This window comes from Sorex fumeus, unplaced genomic scaffold (assembly GCF_029834395.1).
Source record: "Sorex fumeus unplaced genomic scaffold, SorFum_2.1 ptg000007l, whole genome shotgun sequence".
NCBI classification, from domain to species: domain Eukaryota; kingdom Metazoa; phylum Chordata; class Mammalia; order Eulipotyphla; family Soricidae; genus Sorex; species Sorex fumeus.
The window spans coordinates 34,275,318-34,299,062 of record NW_026606064.1 but is presented as its reverse complement, the minus strand read 5'-3'; the positions used below and the strand labels follow the sequence as shown (position 1 = coordinate 34,299,062).

General features: G+C 38.1%; 1 protein-coding gene across 2 annotated transcripts in view; it reads left to right on the top strand.

Annotated features, from left to right (window-relative positions):
* The window catches only part of NELL1 (neural EGFL like 1), a 1,007,676-nt gene that overhangs the window by 225,839 nt on the left and 758,092 nt on the right, over positions 1–23,745 (top strand). For both annotated transcript variants that reach the window (XM_056131034.1, XM_056131033.1), the window contains exons 5-6: positions 4,196–4,292; positions 23,236–23,308. In XM_056131034.1, the coding sequence (XP_055987009.1) occupies positions 4,196–4,292; positions 23,236–23,308 (170 nt within the window). The remainder of the gene's footprint in view (positions 1–4,195; positions 4,293–23,235; positions 23,309–23,745) is intronic.

The following is a 23,745-nucleotide window of genomic DNA, read 5'->3' as shown; positions in this document are numbered from 1 at the left end:
TGTAGCCAAATATACCATCTGTGCAACTGTTACTCATTTGTTTAAAGGGTGGTAACAGGTTACTGTAGAAATGACTCACAGCTGAATAAACCAGAGCTAAGGAGTAGAAGAGTGAAAAGGAAAGTGCATGGATTTTGGAGCCCAGTAGGGAGAATTCCCATCCCAGCATACTTAACACACTTTCACTGTCTCTAATTAGTTGATTCATTTTGGATCTTTGTACCTCAGTCTTTTTCATGTGTAATGGAGATCCAACCTTTTTTACATAAAATTAATGTACAGTTCATTGCTCAGGGTAAACACACAAATCATTTGCTCTCCTCTTTCTTCCCCGCCAATAAGACAAAGATAGTGAACCCCAGCCTGGGCAGCATCCAAGTATTGAAGGAGATCATCAGGAAACTATGACTCCTGGTTGAGTTTTGAGTGTATCAGGGCAAATTTTACCCTCCTCCCTTGTCCATGGAATGTTACAACTCCCATTTCCAGATGAGTTACTTTAAGGACATAATTTTAAAAGAATACTATGTTATAGAAATCATCTTTGATTTGATCCTGCTAGATCCTCTAGATAAACTCTTTCTAATTCTAACTCTGGTCAGGTACAGAGATCTATTTCTATTGGCAAGTCTCTTCTGTAAATTTCCTTGCTAATAAAGTTGTCATTTACCAGACTGGAGTGGTCTTCCCCTTTCTTCTGCCTCTCTTTGTCTTATATATAGAGTTGCACATAAAAAATGTCACCTGGAGGAATTCCCATTGTTACAAAACTACTCTAAGCAACAGATCTCTGAGCTGGAGAGAGAGTTCCAGAGCTAAGGCACCTGCTCTGCATCTGCATGTGAACACCATTTCCATCCCTGGTACACATGATCCCCTAAGTACCACTGGGAATGAACCTCAGCAAGCTCAAAGCTGGGAGTAACCTCCAAGTATCATTAGCTGGCTTTAAAAAGCAAAAAAAAAAAAAAAAAGCAAAAAAAAAGAAAAAGGAAAAAGAAACAGATCCCATCACTGAAAACAGGAAAAGAAACTGTAAGAAGACAAAGACAACATACTGAATGGGAGGAAATAAATGCAATTTGTGCATCTGACAAAGGAATGATATCCAAGTTGTATCCAGTACTTAGAAAACTACTGTCACTGTTACTGTCCTCCCATTGTTCATGGATTTGCTCGAGCGGACCCAGTAATGTCTCCATTATAAAACTTGTTGTTACTGTGTTTGGCATATTGAATACGTCACAGGTAGCTTGCCAGGCTTTGCCGTGCAGGCGAGATATTCTCAGTAGCTTGCCGGGCTCTCCGAGAGGGGCAGAGGAATTCAACCTGGGTCGGTCCGGTCTAAATAATCAGAAATAAAAGTCATCAAAAAATGGTGTAAGAGCTGAACAGAAGCCTCTCCAAAAGAGATATATATCCAAAAGACATATAAAAAGTGTTCATCATCATTGATAATCAGGGAAATTCAAATCAGAATGACTGTGAGGACTGTGAGATATTCCCTAACACCAGTAAAAATGACCTACCCCAAAAAGCTAGAAACAGCTAGTGTTGGTAGGGATGCTATATTTAAAAAATACAGCCCTAATTCACTGGTTAGTGGGAATGTCATGTTTTAACCTTTTTTGAAAATAACATGGCACCTCAAAATATTAAAAATAGAACTGCCATATGATATAGCAATTCCATTGCTTGACATCTATCCAAGAACACAAGTCATTCACTCAAAAAATACACAGCTATGTTTGCAGCAGCACTTCTTACAGTAACCAGAATTGGAAATATACTAACACACCAACAGAAGATGAGTAGATAAAGAAATTGTGTTGTTATAGAAATGACATCTGCACCTGTATGTTCATTGCAGCACTGTTTACAATAGCCAGAAACTGGAAACACTCCCGAGTGCCGAGAACAGATGACTGGTTAAAGAAACTTTGGTACATCTACAGAGTGGAATATTATGCAGCTGTTAGGAAAGATGAAGTCATAAAATTTGCATATAAGTGGATGGAAATGGAGACTATCATGCTAAGTGAAAATGAGTCAGAAAGAGAGGGACAGACATAGAAGGACTGCACTCATTTGTGGAATATAAAATAATATGAGACTGACACCCAAGGACAGTAGACACAAGGGCCAGGAATACTGCTCCATAGTTGGAATTCTGTCTCATGAGCGGGTGGAGAAGGCAGCTGGAATAGAGAAGTGATCATTAAGACAGTGATGGTTGGAGAAATTGTTTGGGATGGGAGATGTGTGCTGAAAGTAGATATAGGACCAAGTGTGATAGTCTATAAGTATCTGTATTGCAAACCATAATGCCCCCAAATAAGGAGAAAGTATGGGGGAAATTGTCTGCCATCGAGGCAGGTGAGGGTTGGAATGGGGGGTATACTGGGGACATTGGTGGTGGAGAATGTGCACTGGTGGAGGGATGGGAATTTGATCATTTTATGACCGAAACTCAAACATGAAAGCTTTGAAACTGTATCTCATGATGATTCAATAAAAAAAAAGAAATTGTGGTATATTTATGCAGTATAATACTACTTAGCTGTAAGAAATAGTGTAATCTTGCCTTTTGCTACTAGTTTGATCGAACTAGAGGGTTTCATGTTAAATAAGTAACAGGAAGAAAGAAGAATACTGAGTGATTCCACTGATATGGTAAATATGATAAATAAAGTCATAAGTTAATGGAATAAACAATGGCCAGTGGAAACAAATATAAAATTTTTCCAACAAAACTAACTTCCTAAGCAGTGGGGAAAAAATATCAGGAAAGGAGGAACAGACAAGAGGGTGTCTAGGCATAGTAGAGAGGAATATTGTCTCTTGGGTAGTAGAGCTTGTAGAGTAATATTGTATACCTAAAACATAAATTTTAATACTTTTGTAAACCATGTCACTCACAATCACGATCATCCTGTTGTTTGTCGATTGCCTCCAGCAGGCACCAGTAACATCTCCTTTGCCCTAGCCCTGAGATTTTAAAAAGTGCCATATTTAAGGCTCTTTCAGGGTTAGGAGAATGAGGCCCATCATTGTTACTAGTATTTGGCATATTGGGTACCTACGGGAAGTTTGACAGACTCTGCCGTGTGGGCAGGTTACATTTGGTAGCCTGCCAGGTTGTCCAAAGTAAGGATGAGATAATAAGATGTAGCGTGGCTGCTAATGCGACTGCGTGCTTCCAGGAGCTGGGTTTTATAGTCTCTGGGTCTTGGCTGTTGATGGGATTAACATGCGGCAGGTGGCAATTGGTGGGTGTGACTCCTGCCTACTGGAGCATGGAGGCTCTGGGTGGAGGATGCTCAGTCCCGATCCGAACAGGCTTGGAGATCTCAGCCCCGGGACCCGCATGCCTTTGTTCCTCTACCAATACCTTCATGCATGTGGAGAGTGGTCTCAGCATGGTTGTGGCTGGTTCTGGAGGTCTTCGGCTGCTGGGGCTCTGCTTGGGCCGGGGAGGGAAACTCAACCTGCCCCCCTCCAAGGGACCCCAGTGAGGACACCCAGGCACGGGGGCAGGAGACTCTGCATTGTTCACTGTTCTCTAAAACTAAAAAAATATAATATTTTGAGAGAAAAAGAATTTCTACATTCCTTTAACTTGTCATTTTAACATACTGACTTGGGGCCAGACAGGTAGTACAGCAGGTAAGGTGCTTGCTTTACAAGCATCTGACTAGTGTCTGATCCTTGGCACTGCATATTGTCCCCTGAGCCCCACTAGGTGTGAGCCCTGAACACAGAGTCAGAAGTAATCTTCAAGCACTGCTGGATGTCTCCCCCAAACCAACCAACCAACCAAAACCCATACTGACTCCATCACTTCATACCAGGACCTAAATGCCAAGATTTTTTGAAACAGCCTGTATACTTTGTATTCTTCTGGAGTGATAGCACAGTGCATAAGGCATTTGCCTTGCAAGTAGCCAATGTGGCTGACCCGAGTTCAATTCCTCCACCCCTCTTGGAGAGCCCGGCAAGCTACCGAGAATGTCTTGCCCGCACGGCAAAGCCTGGCAAGCTCCCCGTGATATATTCTATATGCCAAACACAGTAACAACAAGTCTCATGATGGAGATGTTACTGGGTCCGCTCGAGCAAATCAATGAATAATGGGAGGACCGTGACCCTGACCGTGAAGGTTCTCTGGTTGTAACTCTGTTCTCTACACTTACAGGATTTATGAACGAGTGATTGATGCTCCTGACACCAACCTTCCCCCTGGAAGCAATTTATGGCTTGGTCAACGCAACCAAAAGCATGGGTTATTTAAAGTAAGTGCTACTCTGTACTTTTGGCACATGTTCTCTATATATACATAATTTGATTTGAGATGACATCATTGTCACAAAAATGGCATAAAGTATATACTGTGAAATTAGGCAGAGAAGTACATGGCTTGTCCAGCCAGGGCCATACAGTTGTCTTAGCTGACTGGTATGGATGGGACAGAACATAATGGATTTTTAAAATGCTTCTTATGGACTAACTTCTGTGAGATGTAAGAATCTTCACTCTCAGAATATAAATTCAGCTTGGGCTAAGTATCTACTTATAAAACAGAAAATGTGTCTCAACTTTGATGAACTTTGTTTTTTTTTTTTTTTTGTCTAGCAAGAGGGTATTACAATAATGCCATTATTTTGTCTCATAGAACATGAGGAAAGAGTGATCACATGAACTAAAATTAAAAGTTCATGAGAGGGGGCTGTAGAGGTAGTTCAACAGGGTAAGCATGTACTTTACATGTGAGAGGCCCAGGTTCAATTCTGACACCACATGATCCTTCAGGTACTAGTAGGACTGACCTCAAGCATAGATCCAGGAGTATCTCCTAAGTGTCACGAAGTTTGGTTCTCTCAAAAAAAGAGAAAGTCATGAGATTTTAAAATAGTCTTACTCTTTAATATCACGATAGACTTTTACTTCTAACAATGTGGTAGGCATATTTAATCTTCCCTCTGGTTTAGAATGCTTGTAAATCCTGGATTGAACAGAAAAAATGTTTTTAAGCTTTCTAATTGCACAAATGCTTAGAGAACACTGAAAATCAGAGAGATGTCCACCCATGCCAGGTTTTATGGTAAAATACACAATTTAATTTGTATCTTCAGGTTCTGCATCTGTGAATGTAATCAATGTGAGTCAAAACTGTATACTGTATATTTAGACCTACATAGGGTATCTTTAATGAAGAGATACAATTTTTTTTAATTATTATTTTATAAGTAATACAGTACATGGCGTGGATATTGCCTTCGTAGTCCAAATGATCTACAGATGTTTTAAAGGATACAGTGCTTGGGACATAGATCTGTGCAGATAACTTTGCCGTTTTATATAAGAGACTTGAACTGAAATCTTTGATTTTGGTACCTTCAAGATTCCTTGAGTGAGTCTCTTGTCAAGTCCAAGAGATTGCTATGTTAAGTTTCTTTTTTCCTTTCTATCTATCAATCCATCTCTCCATCCAGATAAAAACTTACTGAGCCACTGACACAATTTTGTGTAAGCTTAAGGGACACATCAGGATAATTTGATACACTTACTATTGCAAAGGGCTGGAGCAATAGCACAGTGGTAGGGCGTTTGCCTTGCACGCAGCCAACATGGCCAACCTGAATTCAATTCCTCTGCCCCTCTCGGAGAGCCTTGCAAGCTACCGAAAGTATCTCACCCGCACGCCAGAGCCTGGCAAGCTACCCGTGATGTATTCAATATGCCAAACACAGTAACAACAAAATCTCCAATGGAGACTTTACTGGGCCCGCTCGTGCAAATCAATGAACAATGGGAGGACAGTGACAGTGACTACTGCAAAATAATTAACACCATACTGTTAGCTGACATCTTCATCACAGGATGTAGTTAGTATTGATGTTCTTTTGGGTGAGAATATTTATAGAATTTATCTTAGAAACTTCCAAGTATATACAACTGTATTATTAATGATAATCATCTCTATGGAACATTGGACCCCCAAAATTTAATCTATATGGCCTTGTTGAGATTCACAAGTCTAAGAACAGAGCAAAGCAGAGTAGACTAGATCTTTTCAATGTTCCGTTTGATTGCATTTGCTAATATTTTATTGCCCATTGACAGCCCACAAGAAGCCACAAAGTCAATCTAATAAAAAAGTAAAAAAATATATATTCCACCTATGTAGAGGGCTATTCTGAACGTTATGAAGGATTATAAATGAAAGGAAAGAATGTTTGATTATTCTGGTAATCTATAAACAAATAGAAATTGTCATGCCCTAGGCATATTAGCAGAAGAGTAGACCCAGATAGATCTTAAAAGTAGACGTATATCTTAAAAGACAGTGAAGAAATGCAACTCCCCCACCCCCACCATCCCGCCAAAGTAAAACATGAATTGAACAGCTGATTTTCACTTAAATTTTTTTAAGGTGATATTTTACACTGTGTTAATATTTATTGCCTCCTTTTTTGGGGGGGGGGGTCACACCTAGTGATGCTCAGGGGTTACTCCTGGCTCTGAACTCAGAAATTACCCCAGCGGTGCTCAGGGGACCATATGGGATGCTGGGAATTGAACCTGGGTTGGACATGTGCAAGGCAAACGTCCTACCCACTGTGCTATTGCTCCAGTCCGGTTTACAAAGTTACTTCATCACTATCAGCACGGTGCCTAGGTCCATTATTGTCCCTAGCCCCATCTCCTCTTGGTAACCTCAGTTCTTTTTGGTTTTTGTTTTTGATTTTTTGCCAGAGCTCCCAGAGATTCTCAGGACTCACTCCTGGTTCTGTGCTCAGTGAATACTCCTGGTGGGCTTGGGGGACCATGTTTGTCAACAGGGATAAAATCCAGGTCAGGTGTGTGCAACCAAATGCCTTATGTTCTACTATCTCTCTGGACCCAGTAACTTCAGTTGTGTTTTTGTAATAGAAGGGTTTATCTTCAATGGATATTGTTCCTGTGCTATATTCCATTACACGCCATGTGAGATATCATCAGGTAGTTTTCTTTTTCCTTCTGACATTTTGTTTAACATGACATCAACTAGTTTTAGTCAAGTTAGAGCAAAAAGCAAGCCTTATTTTATATTTTCTTATGACGGAGTAGCATTCATTGTGTATACACATCACAACTTTTTTATCCATCCATCTGTTACAGGGTGTATAGGTTGTTTCCAGACTTGTGTCGTGTAAATAGTGCTGCAGCAGACATTAATGTACATACATATTTTGTGTTATGATTAATGCTTTTGTGTTCTCTGCATAGTTGTCAAGTAGTATAATTGCTGGATTATATTATGGTTCTAGTTTTAATTTTTTGGAAGTCTCCATACTGTTTTCCATTGAAACTTAACCAGACCATATTTCCATCAGAAATGAATGGGTTTCTTTCCTTTTTTTTTTTTTTAAACCACATCTCTGTCAGCACTTGTTTATGGCCTTTTTGATTTAGGCAATTTTTCTTTTGCACTTGTTGTTTATGGCCTTTTTGATTTAGGCAATTTTTCTCTTGTCCACCATACCTGGTGGTGCTCGGGACTTTCTTCTGGCTATGTGCTTAGGAATCACTCCTGGAGGTTCTTGGGGGACTAGATGGGATTGCAAGATTTGAACTCAGGTCAGTCTCATAGACTGACATAGACATAGATTTGGGCCTTTTTGTTTTAGGCCATTATAACTAGTGTTAGGTGGTATCTTATTATTGTCATTTAGATTTGCATTTCCCCAATAAAAAGTGATGATGAATATTTTCCATATGTTTATTAGCCATCTGTTTGTCCTTTTTTGGAGGAAGTGTCTGCTTGCTTCTCTCCCATTGTTTGTTGTCTTGTTTTTATTTTTATATTTTGGACCAAACCTGGTGGTGTTCAGGGATACTCCATGGATTATGTGATTTTGGGAATCAGACTTGACAGTCCTACATGCAAAATGCAAAGCATGTGGAATAGCCCTTTGAGCTGTCTCTCCAACCCCCAGTTGTTTGGTTTTTGTTGTTGTTGATGTTTGTGTATACTTTTATATATCTAGGATATTAGTATTTTTTTCAGATCTATGGAGCATGAATATTTTTTCCATTTAGTACGTCTTTATTTTTTGCAGGCAGAAACTTTTTAGTTGGATGTAGTCCCATTTGTTTGTTCTTGATTTTGACATCTTTGCCATTGGAGTTGAATCATTGAAGACACATCGGAATCCAGTGCATGTAGGATGTTTTCCTCAGTGTGATTCATGGACTTGAGTCTAACAATAAATTCCTTAATCCATTTGAAATTAGCTTTTTTGTCACTGTGATATAGGGGTCCAGTTTACTTCTTTTTTCAGAAAAATATGTCTTATTAGTTTCCCAATACTCATTAAATAGGCTTACCTTTGTCAACCTTGGGTTCTTGGCATCTTCATTGTAAATTAATTTTATGTATATATGAGGGTTAATACTATTTCATTGATCTGATACGGCATTTTTGTTGTGTGCTCAAAAAAAGCTCACCTTTAAACAGTGAAGTCAGAAGTCAAAAGATAGTAGGATAAGAATATTCAATATTATATGAGTAAATAAATTTTATATATATAGCATATAGTATATATAGCATATAGGGCTGGAGCGATAGCACAGCGGGTAGGGCGTTCGCCTTACAAGCGGCCAACATGGCCGACCCAAGTTTGATTCTTCCGCCCCTCTCGGAGAGCCCGGCAAGCTACCGAGAGTATCTCGCCCGCACGGCAGAGCCTGGCAAGCTCCCCTTGATGTATTCGATATGCCAGACACAGTAACAACAAAGTCTCCAATGGAGACGTTACTGGGCCCGCTCGAGCAAATCGACGATCAATGGGAGGGCCTTTACCTTTACCTTTTATAGTGTGTATATGTATGTATATATAGATTAATTATTATTTGAAGATGATTAAATAATTCAAAGTTCACATGAAAACCTTTTTTTTTGTACTTAGGGCTTACTCCTTTTTCTGTGCTCAGGAATTGCTCCTAGGTGGGTCTCAGGACCATATGGGATGCCAGAGACTGAACTGATTTTGGCCACATACAAGGCAAAAATGCCCTACCCATAATACTGCTTTGGCCCTGATAGAAAAAACTTTTTATAGCCAATTGATCTTCATTAAAATAACTCCTCACAAGAAAAAAATATATGGGTTGTTAAAAGCATGCAGAAACTGCATAATCATTAGTTAATAATGATAAAATGCTTATCTTGGGAGAAAGATTAAACACTGGACAATAAAGTCATAATTTAATTTAATTTTTATGTTAGAGAATGACTTTATTTGAAATGTCCTAAGATCTTGTATAGATTAGAAAATAATAGAAAAATTGATGATTTTATTTTTGATTGTTCACACTAAGATATTTACTTTGCCAATCCTGGGTTTGAAGTTGTGTGTGTGTGTGTGTGTGTGTGTGTGAGAGAGAGAGAGAGAGAGAGAGAGAGAGAGAGAGAGAGAGAGACAGACAGACACATAGACAGAGATACAGAGAGAGAGACATCGAGAGACAGAGACAGAGAGAGACAGAGAAAGAATTTATCAAAATTTTCATCATATTAAACTTTAAGGCCAAAAACTTGACCACAGAATTCAGTTACCTTGAATGCATACATGAAAATATTCATTGCAGTATTAAAAGACTACTAGGAAAAGATTATCTTTTGATTTTTTTCACTAGAGTGCTGGGTCAATGGAATTTCCCTTTGGGAAAAAACTAATCTTGAGTTGAATTTTACACTATATGCAAAATCAATTCTAGGGAATTATAGATCTAATTCTGGAAGGTAAACCTATAAAGTTTAAAAACATAGATAAAATAGCTTTATAACATTGAAGTAGGAAAATATTCCTTAAATAAAACATAAAAGTAATAATCATAAAGAAAATATTGATGTAGTCTATTACATTAAAATTTTGAACTTCTTCCAGTAAGCATGAGCATGGGATTAAAAGAGCCCTAGAAGATTACTGAAAAGTATGGAGTGTATGCCTTGCATTCATGAGTCTCTGAGTTTGATTTCTGGCACGGCATTCCCTTTCTATTCCCTCTGGGGATAGACCCTGAACATGGTGAGTGGCCCTAATTGCCCTCTGCACCTTGGTCATAGCAGCACGATGTTACCCAGCTGGAGCACTAAGCTACTGGGATGAGTCTTATTAGGCTGAAGACAGGAGTGCTAATTTATTTTATTTAAAGAATGAAAGAACATGCCACAAAATAGAAGTGTTCAAACTAGTTTATCCCATGTGAAATAGTTCAAAAGGAAATGTGTACCACTGTGTTCATAGCAGCATTATTTATAGTGGCCAAAACATGGAATCAATTTAAGTGTTCATCAACACATGACTGGACAAAGAAGCTGCTTCTTACAGTCAATAGAATACTATTCAAGCACGAAAAGCGAAATCATGTATTTTGGGGCAAAATGCATGGTATATGGTGTGATTATGCAAAGTGAATTAAGGAAGTGAAACCCCATTATCAGTGGTTGGTTTTGTTCACATGTGGCATGTGCATTACTGAAGCCAATGAATGAATTGGCAAAAGACAAATTGAACTCCTAGCCACAGTGAAAACTGCAGTGAATAGTGGAAGGAAAGGGAAGAAGAATAGAGTTACCTTGACTCCAATTCAATAAGGACTAGTTTAAGAAAGATTTTATTTAAGGTTTTAACTAAACTTACTAAAAATTGAAAACTAAATATTAGCAAATAGAGTGAGAGAGTTTGGATGTGCGAAAGAGAGTAAGTTATTTCATAATGCAAATATATTTTTATTAGGGAATTCAATATAATTCACCACAGTAAGCAGCAGCAGAAGAAAACCTAATGGTCATCTCCAAAGACAGAAAAAAAGATGTAAATATCATTACTGACTCATAATTTCAAGAAAAGTGATTTCAGCAAAAGAGGAAGAGAAGGAAGCTTAATGAAACTGATAAAAGTACATAACGCAAACATACATAACAATTAACTATTAATAAATTCCTGTTAAAATTAAGAATTATACAAGAATGCCTATTACCATTTTCTTTTCAATATTTTGTGGAGGATCTTTAATATAAATATTAAAATATTAAGGATTATATAAAACTTTTAATTAGTTGCAAATTATGTCTTTGTCTACATAGAAATTAGTATCTGCAAATTATTAGAATTACCAAGATTGTTTCAAAACCAAAGACCAAATTATCTTCCTTGTTAGCAGTAGTGGCAATAATAAAACACAGAAAAATAAGAATTTTTATGACATATTATGTAGAAAGTGGTTAAGAGAAAAATCAAACCAAAATGCATATGATAGTTATGAAGTGAATTAAAATTTTATTAAAAATCATTCTAGAGAACCTAAATGGAAAGAGGTAGATCAAGTTGTTGGAAAAGAAGGCTTAAAATAATAAAACTGTCAATTCTTCTCAAGTTGATCTCCAGATTTAATAAACTTTTAATAAGCTCAAATAATTTTTTTCTATCGAAAGCTTCAAGCTGATTCAAAAATTCATAAGGAAGACTAAGACTAAGAATAATGAAGACGTCACCAATGAATACAAAGGGATGTGCCTTTTCAGATATGAAGACTTATTAAAGTTGTGCAATAAACAAAGTGTGATATCATAAAAAAGATAAGGACATGAGGCAAGAGACCCTAAAAGAGAGACTAGAACAAGATACAAGATACTCTGATTATATGTGAGCAGTTGGAGGCTTAATTTATACCTAAAGTGTCATTCTTAGTCAATAGTGAGAAGATATATTCATCTCTAGATGGTTAGGAAAATAAGATATCTCATTTATATACTGATGTGGTTGAATATTATTATAGTGCCAAGAAAACACTTCAAAAATGTATTTGGGTACAAAACACAAACTTAATTATAATTGAATAGAATATCTAAGTATGCAAGTAATTTGCCAATTAGATATTCAAAAGCACTCATGTGTAGAAAGCCACATGAATGTCCAGAGCAAGATGTGTATTCAGAAAAGATCTGTGAATACTCTTAATTTCACTTTAGACAGATTTCTAGAATCCATGTGAGCCTAAGTGGTAAAGAAAGATGCTGGCGCTTCACTTTCCCATCTTTTTCTTTTTGCTTCCCTTCTTTCCTTTCTCCCTGACTCAAAGCTGCTTCTACTTTTTCCTTCCCTTTTCTTTTTATCTCCCTTCTACCACTCAGCATTAAGGATGTAGACTTGTGAGCACTATCTGAATACACAAGTTTGGGAACAGATTTCAGTGGCCAGACGCAACAAAAGAGCAAAATCATGGCTACGTAATTGGGAAGGCCATTATACAAATAAACAAAACCATTGAATTATAAGACAAAAAAATCCTCTGATATAAGCTCAGGAAATTAATCTGGTCTCCAAAATTTCTTTTTTTTTTTTTTTTGGTTTTTGTTTTTTGGGTCACACCTGGCATTGCACAGGAGTTACTCCTGGCTCTGCACTCAGGAATTACTCCTGGCGGTGTTCAGGTGATCATACTGGATACTGGGAATTGAACCTGGGTTGACTTCGTGCAAGGCAAATGCCCTACCCGTTGTACTATCACTCAAGCTCTTGGTCTCCAAAATTTCTTAAATATTCAAATAGTCTATGTTCAAATAGAAGATATTTTTATTTGTAGAAACAAAATTAATAACCAGAAATTATCCCTGCAGAAGCCCAGGCATTATATTTACAAGAGAAAGAATGTATAATGGTCTCAGATGTGTTTCAGGAACTAAAGGAAGAGACCAGAGAGATAAAACAGTGGTCAGGGCACTTGTCTTCCATGTGGCCAATCTAATTCCCAGCAACCCATGTGGTCTCTTGAACTGTATCAGGAGGGATGCTGAGCATAGAGCAAACAGTTGGGTATGGATCACAAAACAAAAATGGGAAAGAGATCTGAGGAAAAACGTGGACAGAGAATTAAGGGAAGTCAGGACAATGTCAATACTTGAGAATAGCAATAAGAAATAGAAGCTATGAAAAGAAAACTAATCAATATTTTGCATTTGGGAAGTATAATTGAAAATTAAAAATTAACTAGAAGAACTTACCAGCATATTCCCCTCCAGTTTGTATGCATGTATCATGATCTGCAAAACTTCTTATAATGGGGTTTTAGGCACACAATATTTCAACTGTACAACCACTATTGAAGTGTCAGCACCCATCACTAAAGTTCCCTGTTCCCTCCTGCCCCATCTCACCTCCTTGACAAACTCACTTCTGTAGGCTGACTGACTCCAAAAGCCTGTTACACTCAGCCAAGTGTTATCCCCTTGCTATCTGTCTTCATATTCCATGCATGAGAAACCATTCTGTATTTGTTCAGATCATATTTCAACATGTTGAAGAGTCATCACACTTGAAGGTAATGCAATGAAAATGAACCATCCCAAGGAACTGAAAGAAAACAGTCACCATTTAAGGCATGTAGCACAGGGAGAGAAGAATCAGATTGCCCTTATTCTACCAGAATATTCCTCACAGAAATTTTTTCACTTTCATCTTCACTCTGCCCTCAACTTTAAAAATATACTTGAGGGCAGAGAGATAGCTAGTAAGGCTGAAAACATGTTTTTCATGTGGGAGACCCACATTCAATCAGTACCACAATATATGGTTCTGTGAGAACCACCAGGAACAACCCCCATGCACTGGATTGGGAGTTGCCACCCAGCACCACTAGATGTGGCCCTCCTACCCCCATTCCCCCAAATATATAGTTGATATTGATTCACGGTTGATTGCATGTAGTCTACAGGTAATGTAGTTAGAAATGACCATGGTTGATTTTGTATTCTATTGCTGCCTTCATCAAGCTCTCAATGTTGTTGTTTTAAAAAATATTTTTTTTTATCAATGGACACTAAACATTATGTAGTTGGTGCTGAGTTTCCTTGAGCATTTACTTCTTTTTTGTTGTTGTTGCTATATAGAAGTGCTGTCAGGACCCAAGGTGTGTATTTCATCCAGCAAGTTCTTAGAATAGTGTTAAGCACATAATTGACTGATAATATTGTCTGAATCACACAAGTTAAAAATCTGCCTTATTTTTATAGTGGCAAAAATCTCTCTCATTAAGGTAAAGCAGATTGCATAAAAGTCTCTACTGGTAGCACCTAGCACTTGGGAGGTTTATAAAATAAAAATCCCCCTTTTTTTCCTATTGTGTGTTGAATTCTACCTCATGTTTAGTACTTCACTGTAGAAATGGTAGGTACTCTCTCTTCGAACTAGGAATTTCTATTTCACATGGGAGCATATGATTTGGGAGAAAACAGTTTATACTATTACCTGTTCCAGTTTGTTGAGGGTGTCATCCTCTGTAGAAGACAGAAAATTTATGCTAAAGAATTCATACTAAAGAAACACACAGAGTATCTATCAACTTGACCAATCCATTTTCTGCATGAGAGAGCTATGGGAATGTTAAAGACAGGACTAATAGTTAACTGAATTCTTTCCTAAATTCTACACTGTGAGAGGTCCTATGTGGATAAGCTCAGATAATTGCAGTTCCTCTTCAGAAAATCCCCATGAGGCATATATGATTTTCCTCATTGCATAGATTAGGCAGTGGAGCTCAGAGATTAAGACTTGCCGGTATCACAACTTCTTTCAAGAGTCTATGATTTTATTGTTCAGGTTTTATTCCTTGTCTAAATTGAGGTAATGATGGTTAAAAGACTGTATTCACAGTGGTACGATACTGTATGTCTTTAAAATGTACGTAATTCCACTTTCTTCGGCTCCCTCAGTTTTATTGTTCTACCAAGGCCAATGTGATCCTTCTCTACATCCTTAGCCCTCTCTGCCTTCCTCCTTCGGTAACCTCATCTCTGTGATAAGAATCCAAGGGTTTATTTTCATTTGATTTGCCCCTTTCCTTGCCTTGTTTCTTTATATATAGCAAATGAGAGATAACTTGGTACTTTTCTTTCTCATTCTCAGTCATTTTCCTTTATCTGAGCTGATGAGGTACATTTTTTTTCACATGCCAGTTGGCATCTGTGCGTCTTCTGTCTAGCCAGCAAAACTTCTTGCCATTTTTGATAGATTCTTTGTTTTGTTGCTGAGTTTTGTGATTTCTTCATATAGCTTGGATTTAAGTCCTTTATCAGATGTTTAGCATGTGTCTTTTTATGCTATGTAGTAGGATTTCATTTTGCTTTGCTGATCATTTCCTTTTCCGTGCAGAACACTGTTAGTTTGATGGAAATCCCACTTGTTTACTTTCGCATTTGTTTTTCTTGCCATTGGACTTGAATCCCCAAATACATCATTGAAGTTAATGACATGGAGTGTGTTGCCTATGTTTCTGCCAATATTTTATAGATCTGTGTCCAGCATATAAGTCTTTGTCTATTTTGAGTTAACATTTTTGTCTGATGGCTATCATACCTCATAGTCATCACCCTCAAGTTGGACCCTCCTCTGCTCCCTAAGACACCCCAATAGCCTCTTCCAGAGGCTGCCTCTTGGGGCTGCTCTGTGCTGAAAGAAATGGACCTCCCTTCAGAAACTCTTGGCCTCCCAACTCTGCAGACTTAAGATAGGGGGAGCAAACGGGGGTGTATTTTGTCGAGGGGAGTGACAAGGGTTAAGCCAGGGAATGTGTGGACTACCTTGCGTGAACCCCCTAAGGAGCGAACCACATCATCAAGGGGAACCTGGGACTCCTTAGAGGTGCTGAGGCCTAAGGCAGCACCCTCCCCCCCCACACACATCGCCTCACTATCCACCCTTCCTAGCACTTACTCTTCACCCTTCCTAGCACCTCGGGGCCCAGATCTCCCCACCACTGAGCCCCCTCCGGTTCTCCTCCTTGTTGCACTTCACAAAAGCAAGTGTGTTATGAGAGTAGGTGGTACCCTTCTCGTGTTGTGGGGAGACTCCGTTGTCCACACCCGAGGTCACTACCCCTGGAAATTCAGACCAACCCACCCAGAAACACGACCTGAGTTCAGGGCTTATTCTCAGCGAGGAATGAATGCCCTGGTCACCCTGATCAAAGGCATGGGGGCGACAATCCAGACGGGTGGAGGGACCAGCTGCAAGAAATGAGATCATGGCTTGGGAGGGGGTCACCGGCAGAGCCCCTCAGGGCGATTGGTTATTCTGGTTACCACTCTGATCTTTGGCTTCATCCCTGGTCCTGGGCAAAGGCATCCCCTGTGGGAGAGGTGGCAGTTGAATGCACTGGCTTCTGTCTGCTTTGGGGGGGTTCTGTGTGGTTCTGTCCAAAGGCAGCGCCCCTTCCCGGGCTGGCTGCTGCTTCCAATGTTTTGGGGAGCCCGCGGGCATTTCCTGATAAGGCAAAAGCCAAACAGTTTCTCTGAAGGCTTGTCACTTGCCTGCCTTCCCCCTGCCCCCATCCTCCTCATTTATTTTCTTTTAATTTTTATTTTATTTTATTTTTTAAATTTATTTTTTCTATTAGTGATAGCACTGGAGCGATAGCACAGTGGTAGGGCTTTTGCCTTGTGCATGGTCAGCCCGGCAGAGCTGGGTTCTATTCCTCTGCCCCTCTCGGAGAGCCCGGCAAGCTACCGAGAGTATCTCGCCTGCACGGCAAAGCCTGGCAAGCTACCCCTGATGTATTCGACATGCCAAAAACAGTTACAAGTCTCACAATGGAGATGTTTCTGGGCCCGCTCGAGCAAATCGATGAACAGCAGGAGAACAGTGCTATTTTTGTCTGGGTGAAATAATGATTCCATTTCATTCTTTTACATGTGACTAACTAGTTTGTTAAAAAAACTTTTTTCCTTCATTTTATGCTCTTGGTTTCTTCTCATAAATTAACTATATATTGATTCTAATTGATGAAATGGGATTTTAAGCTTAGGAATTCTTTTTCAAAAGCTTTGCTGTGTCACTGAAATTCAATTTATTCAATGAATTTATTCAGTGAAGAACTATAGGTATTTGCTTACATGTACTAGTTTCTCAGTTAGATGGTAGACATGTTTCACTTAACTACACCCTGGCCCTTGAAGGAGGCTGTTCCTTGTGGGCTCAGTGTCAAGTAACAATTGGTCCCAAAGAGAAGCATCAGCATCGGATGGCAATTTCATTCACCCTATTTCCCGAGGGAGCAATGCGAATCTTCTTGTTCTCTAATAATAGTCCCATCCAATGACTTTTAGAGGGAGAAATCTTCCAATACTCAAATTCCTTTTAGTATATTCAATATGTCTGCCTTCCATTGGTCTTACCATCCTGTGGTGAGACAAGTTGACTGGGAATTATGTCAGTGGCGCATTACAGAAATTATTGTCACCAAATCAGTGCTACAGGAATCTCCCTGTAGAGGAGGCACTTAAGAAAGCTGGCTGATAGTCAGGCTTTTAATATTTGTCTTATAGAAGTTGTTACTTTGGTTTAAGAATCATGCATGCTTTATTAGCTCAGAATTAGAAAGAAATGTTTATGTGTTTTCAGGTTAAAATGCATTATTCTCTTTTAAATATTAATATGTCACTTCATGGGCAAAGCAAAAAATAAAAGCTTGTCACTTGTCAAACCTAATTTCTGGGCTACAGTTGATCCCTATGGATAGTGCAGTGAAAGTACCACTGATTAAAGAACAGAAAATTGAATCACTTGCTTGGTGCTTGGCACCTATTCCTCTAACACTGTGAAATTCTTATCAGAGTTGCAAAACACAAACTAGGAATTTCTTGTCTTCCAAATCAGAAAAACCTGGCCAGCAGTGACAAGATTATCTGAATCTTCTGATTGTCAGATTTTCATTTTCAAGATGTTTGATTGCTACTCAATTTCCCTTTGATGCATTCTGAGTTGATTATGCTGTCACAATTTCGGTAAAGAAATCAAGAACCAGCTAGGTGAATTGCAGTGAGTTATGGGGTGCTTCAGAACACTGAAGTGTTCTGACAGTTTCTAAATAGTCGGATCTCAGGGAGATTTTCCATTCCCGAATCCTTTCATCCTGAGATTCTGTTTTAGTCTCCCTCACTCTGTCTGGTGAATTTGGGTTTGAAACTTTTACCTTCAACCTGGACATCACTGTCTCCTTAACAGCCGAGTTGTCACTAGGAAGTGAAATTGATTACTTTTTTTTTTAAATGCCACAGCTGTTGTTTTTATCTCAGCTGTTTCCAATAATTCTGCAGATGGTAAACATATGTTTATTGGCAGATAGGAAAAGAAGCTACGTTGGCTTTCTTCAACCTCTAATTCTTATTTTTCCTTTCACATAGAATCCTGAAGTCACAGAGCTGGGGATTCATATATATGTAGAATAATATTTCTGTGCATTAAGACTTTTGAAAACAGCAGGACAGTTAATGATATGCTAATGAGCTGGCAGTTTTTATTGATTATAATGAAAGTCGACAAGTGTCTTTCTTGGCTTTTATGCAAGCTAGAATATTTTATGAACTATCTTCAGGGCAGAAACACATAATTGGTTGCATTTTGAAAATCTCCTTGTGAATTTCCCAAATCTTACTTTTTCTTAGCCTGTTGTTAAAGCTTGGGTCCTTGCCAGTTTATAAACAGAACACATCTTCATCCATAGTTTTACATGCCTGCCAGGAACTCTCCCATCCCCTTTTCTTTTTCTTTCAGAGCAATTTGTTTCAGTGTTTTAGTATACAAAATACAGAACCATTTTCTTCAATGTAAACAGAGATCTGCAGGGAAATAAGAGGCTTAAAAAAGAATTAGTGTTTGTTTGGCGGCAAAGGGGCTTTCATTTGGATCAGAAAACTGAGTGTTAGAAGGGCTTGCCTAATCTCAGCTGTTCTGTGCATAAGAGGATCCTAATGGTGTAATTTTTCTAATTTTTAAAATTGCATCTTCCTATGCTTCTTATTGTGAAAATGTTTTGGATGGAAAGAATGGCTAGTTATGCCACAAACAAAAATTCATAATGTGCAGCCTACCTAACTCTGGTTTATTTTTCAGCTCCAGGTGAGCCGACTGCAAGAGCTAAAGGGTGCAAAGGTTGATTTAAGAAAGTGGGGAAGTGACTATTTCCCCCCTCTTTCAGTAGGGATAATAAAAGGCTATTAATTTGATTTCTGCACTTTAGGGATCTATCCTAATCTGTTGCTCAGTGGAGATTTAGAATTGCACTAGGAACCACAAAACTGTTTAGCAAATTAGTAAAGTTAAGAAAGATTGAGGGTAGGAAGAGGTATTAAGCGACCTTAAAGGACCTTTGTTTCCTAAAACAAGGCAAGAAAATTAGCAGAAAATTAGCATCTAGAGCAAATAATTTATTACATGTGCTTGATTAGTGTCTGTTACCAAGCAATTAAGATGGAAACTCGGGACCAGAACCCTAGTACAGTGGTCAGGGCATCAGGTTGCATGTGGTTGATCTGGGCTCAAGTCTCATGTGATCCTATGAAGCCGCTGGGAGTGATCTCTAAGTGCACAGCCAGGAGTAATCCCTGATAACTATGGGTATGTGCCCCGCCCCAGAAAAAACAAACAACCTCTGCCAAACAAATAAAGATAGAATCTCAGTTTGACAGCAAGGTCTATTGTAACAACATCTTACTAGCTCACCTGACCATGGAAGTATTAGGTGATATATTTTCATTTTACTATACTACAATGGTTCAGAGATGGTTCTGAAGTTAGTTCTTCTATAGATGATGCCCAAAGACTAAGGTAGCCTTTAGGAAAGTTACTTCCTGTATCAAAGCCTTGAATTTTTTTTATAAGTCAAAGGACCATGGACCCTAGTTTTAAATTAGCGATTCTCTGATTCTCTCTGTATATATTTTAAACACCTTGAAGCATTTTCAGAATGTACACAAAGTGGTTTCCCCCACCTCCTTCAAAAATTCTCTTATAGTCCTCTAGTTTTAAAACTAATATCTATAGGATTTTAATAAATCTTAATGGACTCATAATTTTATTTTCAATATTATAGGATTCATAATTTTTAGGAACTTGATGTTTTTATTTTTAATTAGAAAATATTAGGAGGGAGCTTGGACCACACCTGACGATGCTCTGGGCTTCTGCCTCTCTGTTCTCAAGGATCCCTCCATTTGGTGCCAGGGATTGAACCAGAATTGGCCAAGTGCAAGGCTAGGACCTGAACTTTAACCCCTGTACTACCTCTCCAGCTCAGGAATCTGATGCTTTCAAAGTATTTTTTTTTTTTTTTTTGCCTACTGTGTGAAATTTTCTATAATATCCAACACAGATAAAAATCATAGGGGCTACTGAGATGAAAAGACATGACTTTTGCCTTTATGATGTTCTTAAATAGTAATTCTGTTTGTTGTTAGTAAGTTCAAAATCAGTGAGATTTTACTGCATTGATATATGACTTTTGGTTACTGTTTTCATCACTGTTTTTAATGAGTAAACCCTTTTGCTACATAAGAAGCAAATGATGTTTCAACCAGCCAGTTTTTGAAAGAGCTGTTCTTTGACCTGTCATTCAAATGAGGATTCTTGGAGATATTCCAATCTTACCCTAACAATAGCAAAATAATCAGGGAGCTTGACCCCCAAGCTGAATGTTAAATACTAAAGGTGATTCATGAGAAATTAAATTGAGAACACTACCAGATAATGATATAAAACAAAGCATAGGTCTGAAAAATTGAGATCAAATGAGATCTGCCAATATATACCCACATAGAGTTGCATTTTCCAGTTAAGAGTAGATATATTTAAAGTTAAATGAGGAGAAATAATAGACATTCTCTCTTTATTCCATCTCCTTTGGGAAGAGCTGCAGTGCTTGAGGGCACATTTTCATCTATGGAAATTCTCATAGATAATATTTATGGGAGAGATAGGACCAGTGGAACTTCTTTGTGGTTTGCAATTTTATACTTTATAAAATTCCTTTCTGGGTAGTTTTATAAGGAAAGCTACATACATGCAATTGAAAGTCATTGAGGGGACATGACCTCTGATTGACCCAAGTTTCTTTATCGACAGAGCCAAGAAAGTACCATTGGGTGTAGTTAAAAAAGAAAAAAAATTATTGAAAATTCAGCATGAAAACATATCCTTTGAAATTAATTGAAATTTTCATATTGATTAATTTGGCAGGAATGGGTCTTCATTCAGTAAGTGGGCTGACCCCCATGACCTTTCCATGTGAAAAAATGCCAAGTGCTTTGAATGTTTGTGCTAATATGCTTTGAAAAACTGTCAGTTCTCTGGTTTTGTTTAAATTAACATCAGTGACCTTTCTTTAATAATCTGAGTAAAATACACATATGCCAGTTAAAAGTTAGAAAATAGATGTCAGGAGAGATAGGTAGAAGAAAGTAGGAGAGGGGATTTGTAATTTACAATGTGACTAAAATAAGTTGTTAGTTAAAAGATGCAATAGAAAAAATGTTATATAGTATATTATGTTGTTATAGGATAAGTGGGTAGGATATTCTATTCCATTTTCCTTTGGGTTTTAGAAAGATAATTAAGACAGGCTAATTTCAGCTTTTCTAGTGCTGCTCTTTTGTCTGATAAAAATAATAATTGACCTGATCCTTTCCTAGTACAGAAATACATTTCACTTCCATACACTATCTGGGGTGATCAATTTTTCCCGTATGTCTGGACATATTTGGTTCACCAACTGAAAGTTCTGTGTCCTGTAAAATCCCTTACTCTGGGGTGAACCCAGACAATTGGTTACTTTTAACTCATCTATATTCTGTTGGTGAAAGCAGCTGAATCTCAGGTGGTTGGCTTATGGGCCTAAATTCATCTGGTTAGTTTGCTTGAATTCCAAATTTAAGTCTATTTTTCTGGATTCTAATGACTTGATGTTCCCAGTTTCTTTAAAGTGCTTGAAAGATACCTTAACTTTTCAAGGGAGTTGATTTGCTTTGAAAAATAGAGCAGCTTTGTACCAGGAAGAAACAGATTCCTTTAGTGCATCATAATTTTCTCTGTAGTTCCCTTGCAAGAGATTATCAATTAACTTTGAGGACAGTGATTCTGACAACCCCCCCTTCTCTCCCCCACACACCCAGGCTGACTTTTGCCATAGAGAACACTGTATTCTGGAAGAGAAAATGGTTAATAACTATATGTAATTCTAAGGCAGATGTTCAGTGATACCTGGATTTCCACTAATATTTTCAATTAATATTTTATCTTGAAATAATAAGCAGAAGTCAGCATTTGCTGCTTACCTTCTGTTTAGAAGATGAGCACATAAATGTTAAATGTTACTGCTTCTGAAAGACTTGCAGCACTATCTTGGGCCTATATTTTATTTATAGATTAAGCTCAATATTCTGAACCAGCTTCTACATCTTCCATCTGTTCTATAATATCTCTTCCATCAAAGTCAGAAAAAAACAGACTCTTGAAATTTAACTTGAAAAATCCAAAAGCCAAGTCAATATTTTCATTGAGGGGTGGCAGCTGCAATGACTTTCTTAAATTTGTGCTGTTCTTCTAGACCAAGTTACAGAATTTTAACGTCTCACATATACTAACAGTGAAATATTGAACAATCTTGACTCACCAGCAGAGACTTATGTTACTCAATTAGCTGAGAGTGAATTTGCTCTGAAATTTTCCCCATGTCTAATTTTATTCTCTTGACTAAATCAATAAAAACATTTTAGTTGGCATTAGTCTAAAAATAGAAAATACGAAATAAAATAATAACTCCTTTCTAGTCCAAGATAGAGATGTTTGAAATCTGTCATTTCTGTCTCCACAAGAAGAAAGAAAATTCTGTAAATTAGCTTTTGTTAATATTTTTTAGGATGACTGGGGCACAGAGAATTTTTATTGCATCAATGCCTTTGTTTGATGGCTTAACAACATTTATTGATAGATCTTTAGAGCTATGGTGTTATTACCATTAACCAGTGGTAAGTAAGTAAGTGTAGCTTTCTCAAGATGATTGTACATTTCAAGCTTTTCAGAAGAGGATTGTTTAAGAGTAGTTATCCGTGGACTAAGGCCAACTCGCTTTTTGAATGAGGCAATAAGATTTTTACAAATAATCTGCTCTGTAGAATCTGTGGCTGTAGAAGGGTTGTTTTGTTGTTATGTTTTGTCTTGGGCCCACTCCCAGCTCTGTACTAAGGGCTTGTTTCCTGTAGTGCTTAGGTGATCATGCAGTGTCAGGGATGGAATCCAGGCCTCCTCTGTGCAGTGCATGTGCTCAGTCTGTTGAACTATTTCTCTAGCTTACACTGGGGCTACTTGAAGTGGTAACTATAACTAATTTTAACCACCAACACTCTCTTCTGTTATCAAGGGGATCATTCAAGATGGGAAAATCATTTTCATGCCTAATGGATATATAACACAGTGTCCCAACCTGAATCGCAGTAAGTAGCCACTTAAAAGCATTGTGAATTTAATACTTGTTGATATCAGAGAAATACTTGGGGAGGAATACATGCAAATTACAGTTTGTGAGGTGCTGGAGATAGTGAAGGAGAGCTTCCTAATTTACTTCAGTGTTTTCAAATGAATTAAAAGACATTCTTTAGAGAAGTGAAATTTGAAAAAAAAAGGAAGTAAAATTTGAAGGTGGATTGATACAGAAAAAGTGGTTAATAGAAATACTTGTTTCAAACATTCACTCAGTGCCTCTTTTGCAAGCCCAACACCCCAAAGGAGAGAGAGAACAAAAGGGAATGCCCTGCCAGAGAGGCAGGTTGGGATGGGGGGGTGGGGGTTGGGGGGTGAGGGATACTGGGACCTGTGGTGGTGGAAAATGGGCACTGGTGGAGGGATGGGTATTTGATCATTGTATAATTGA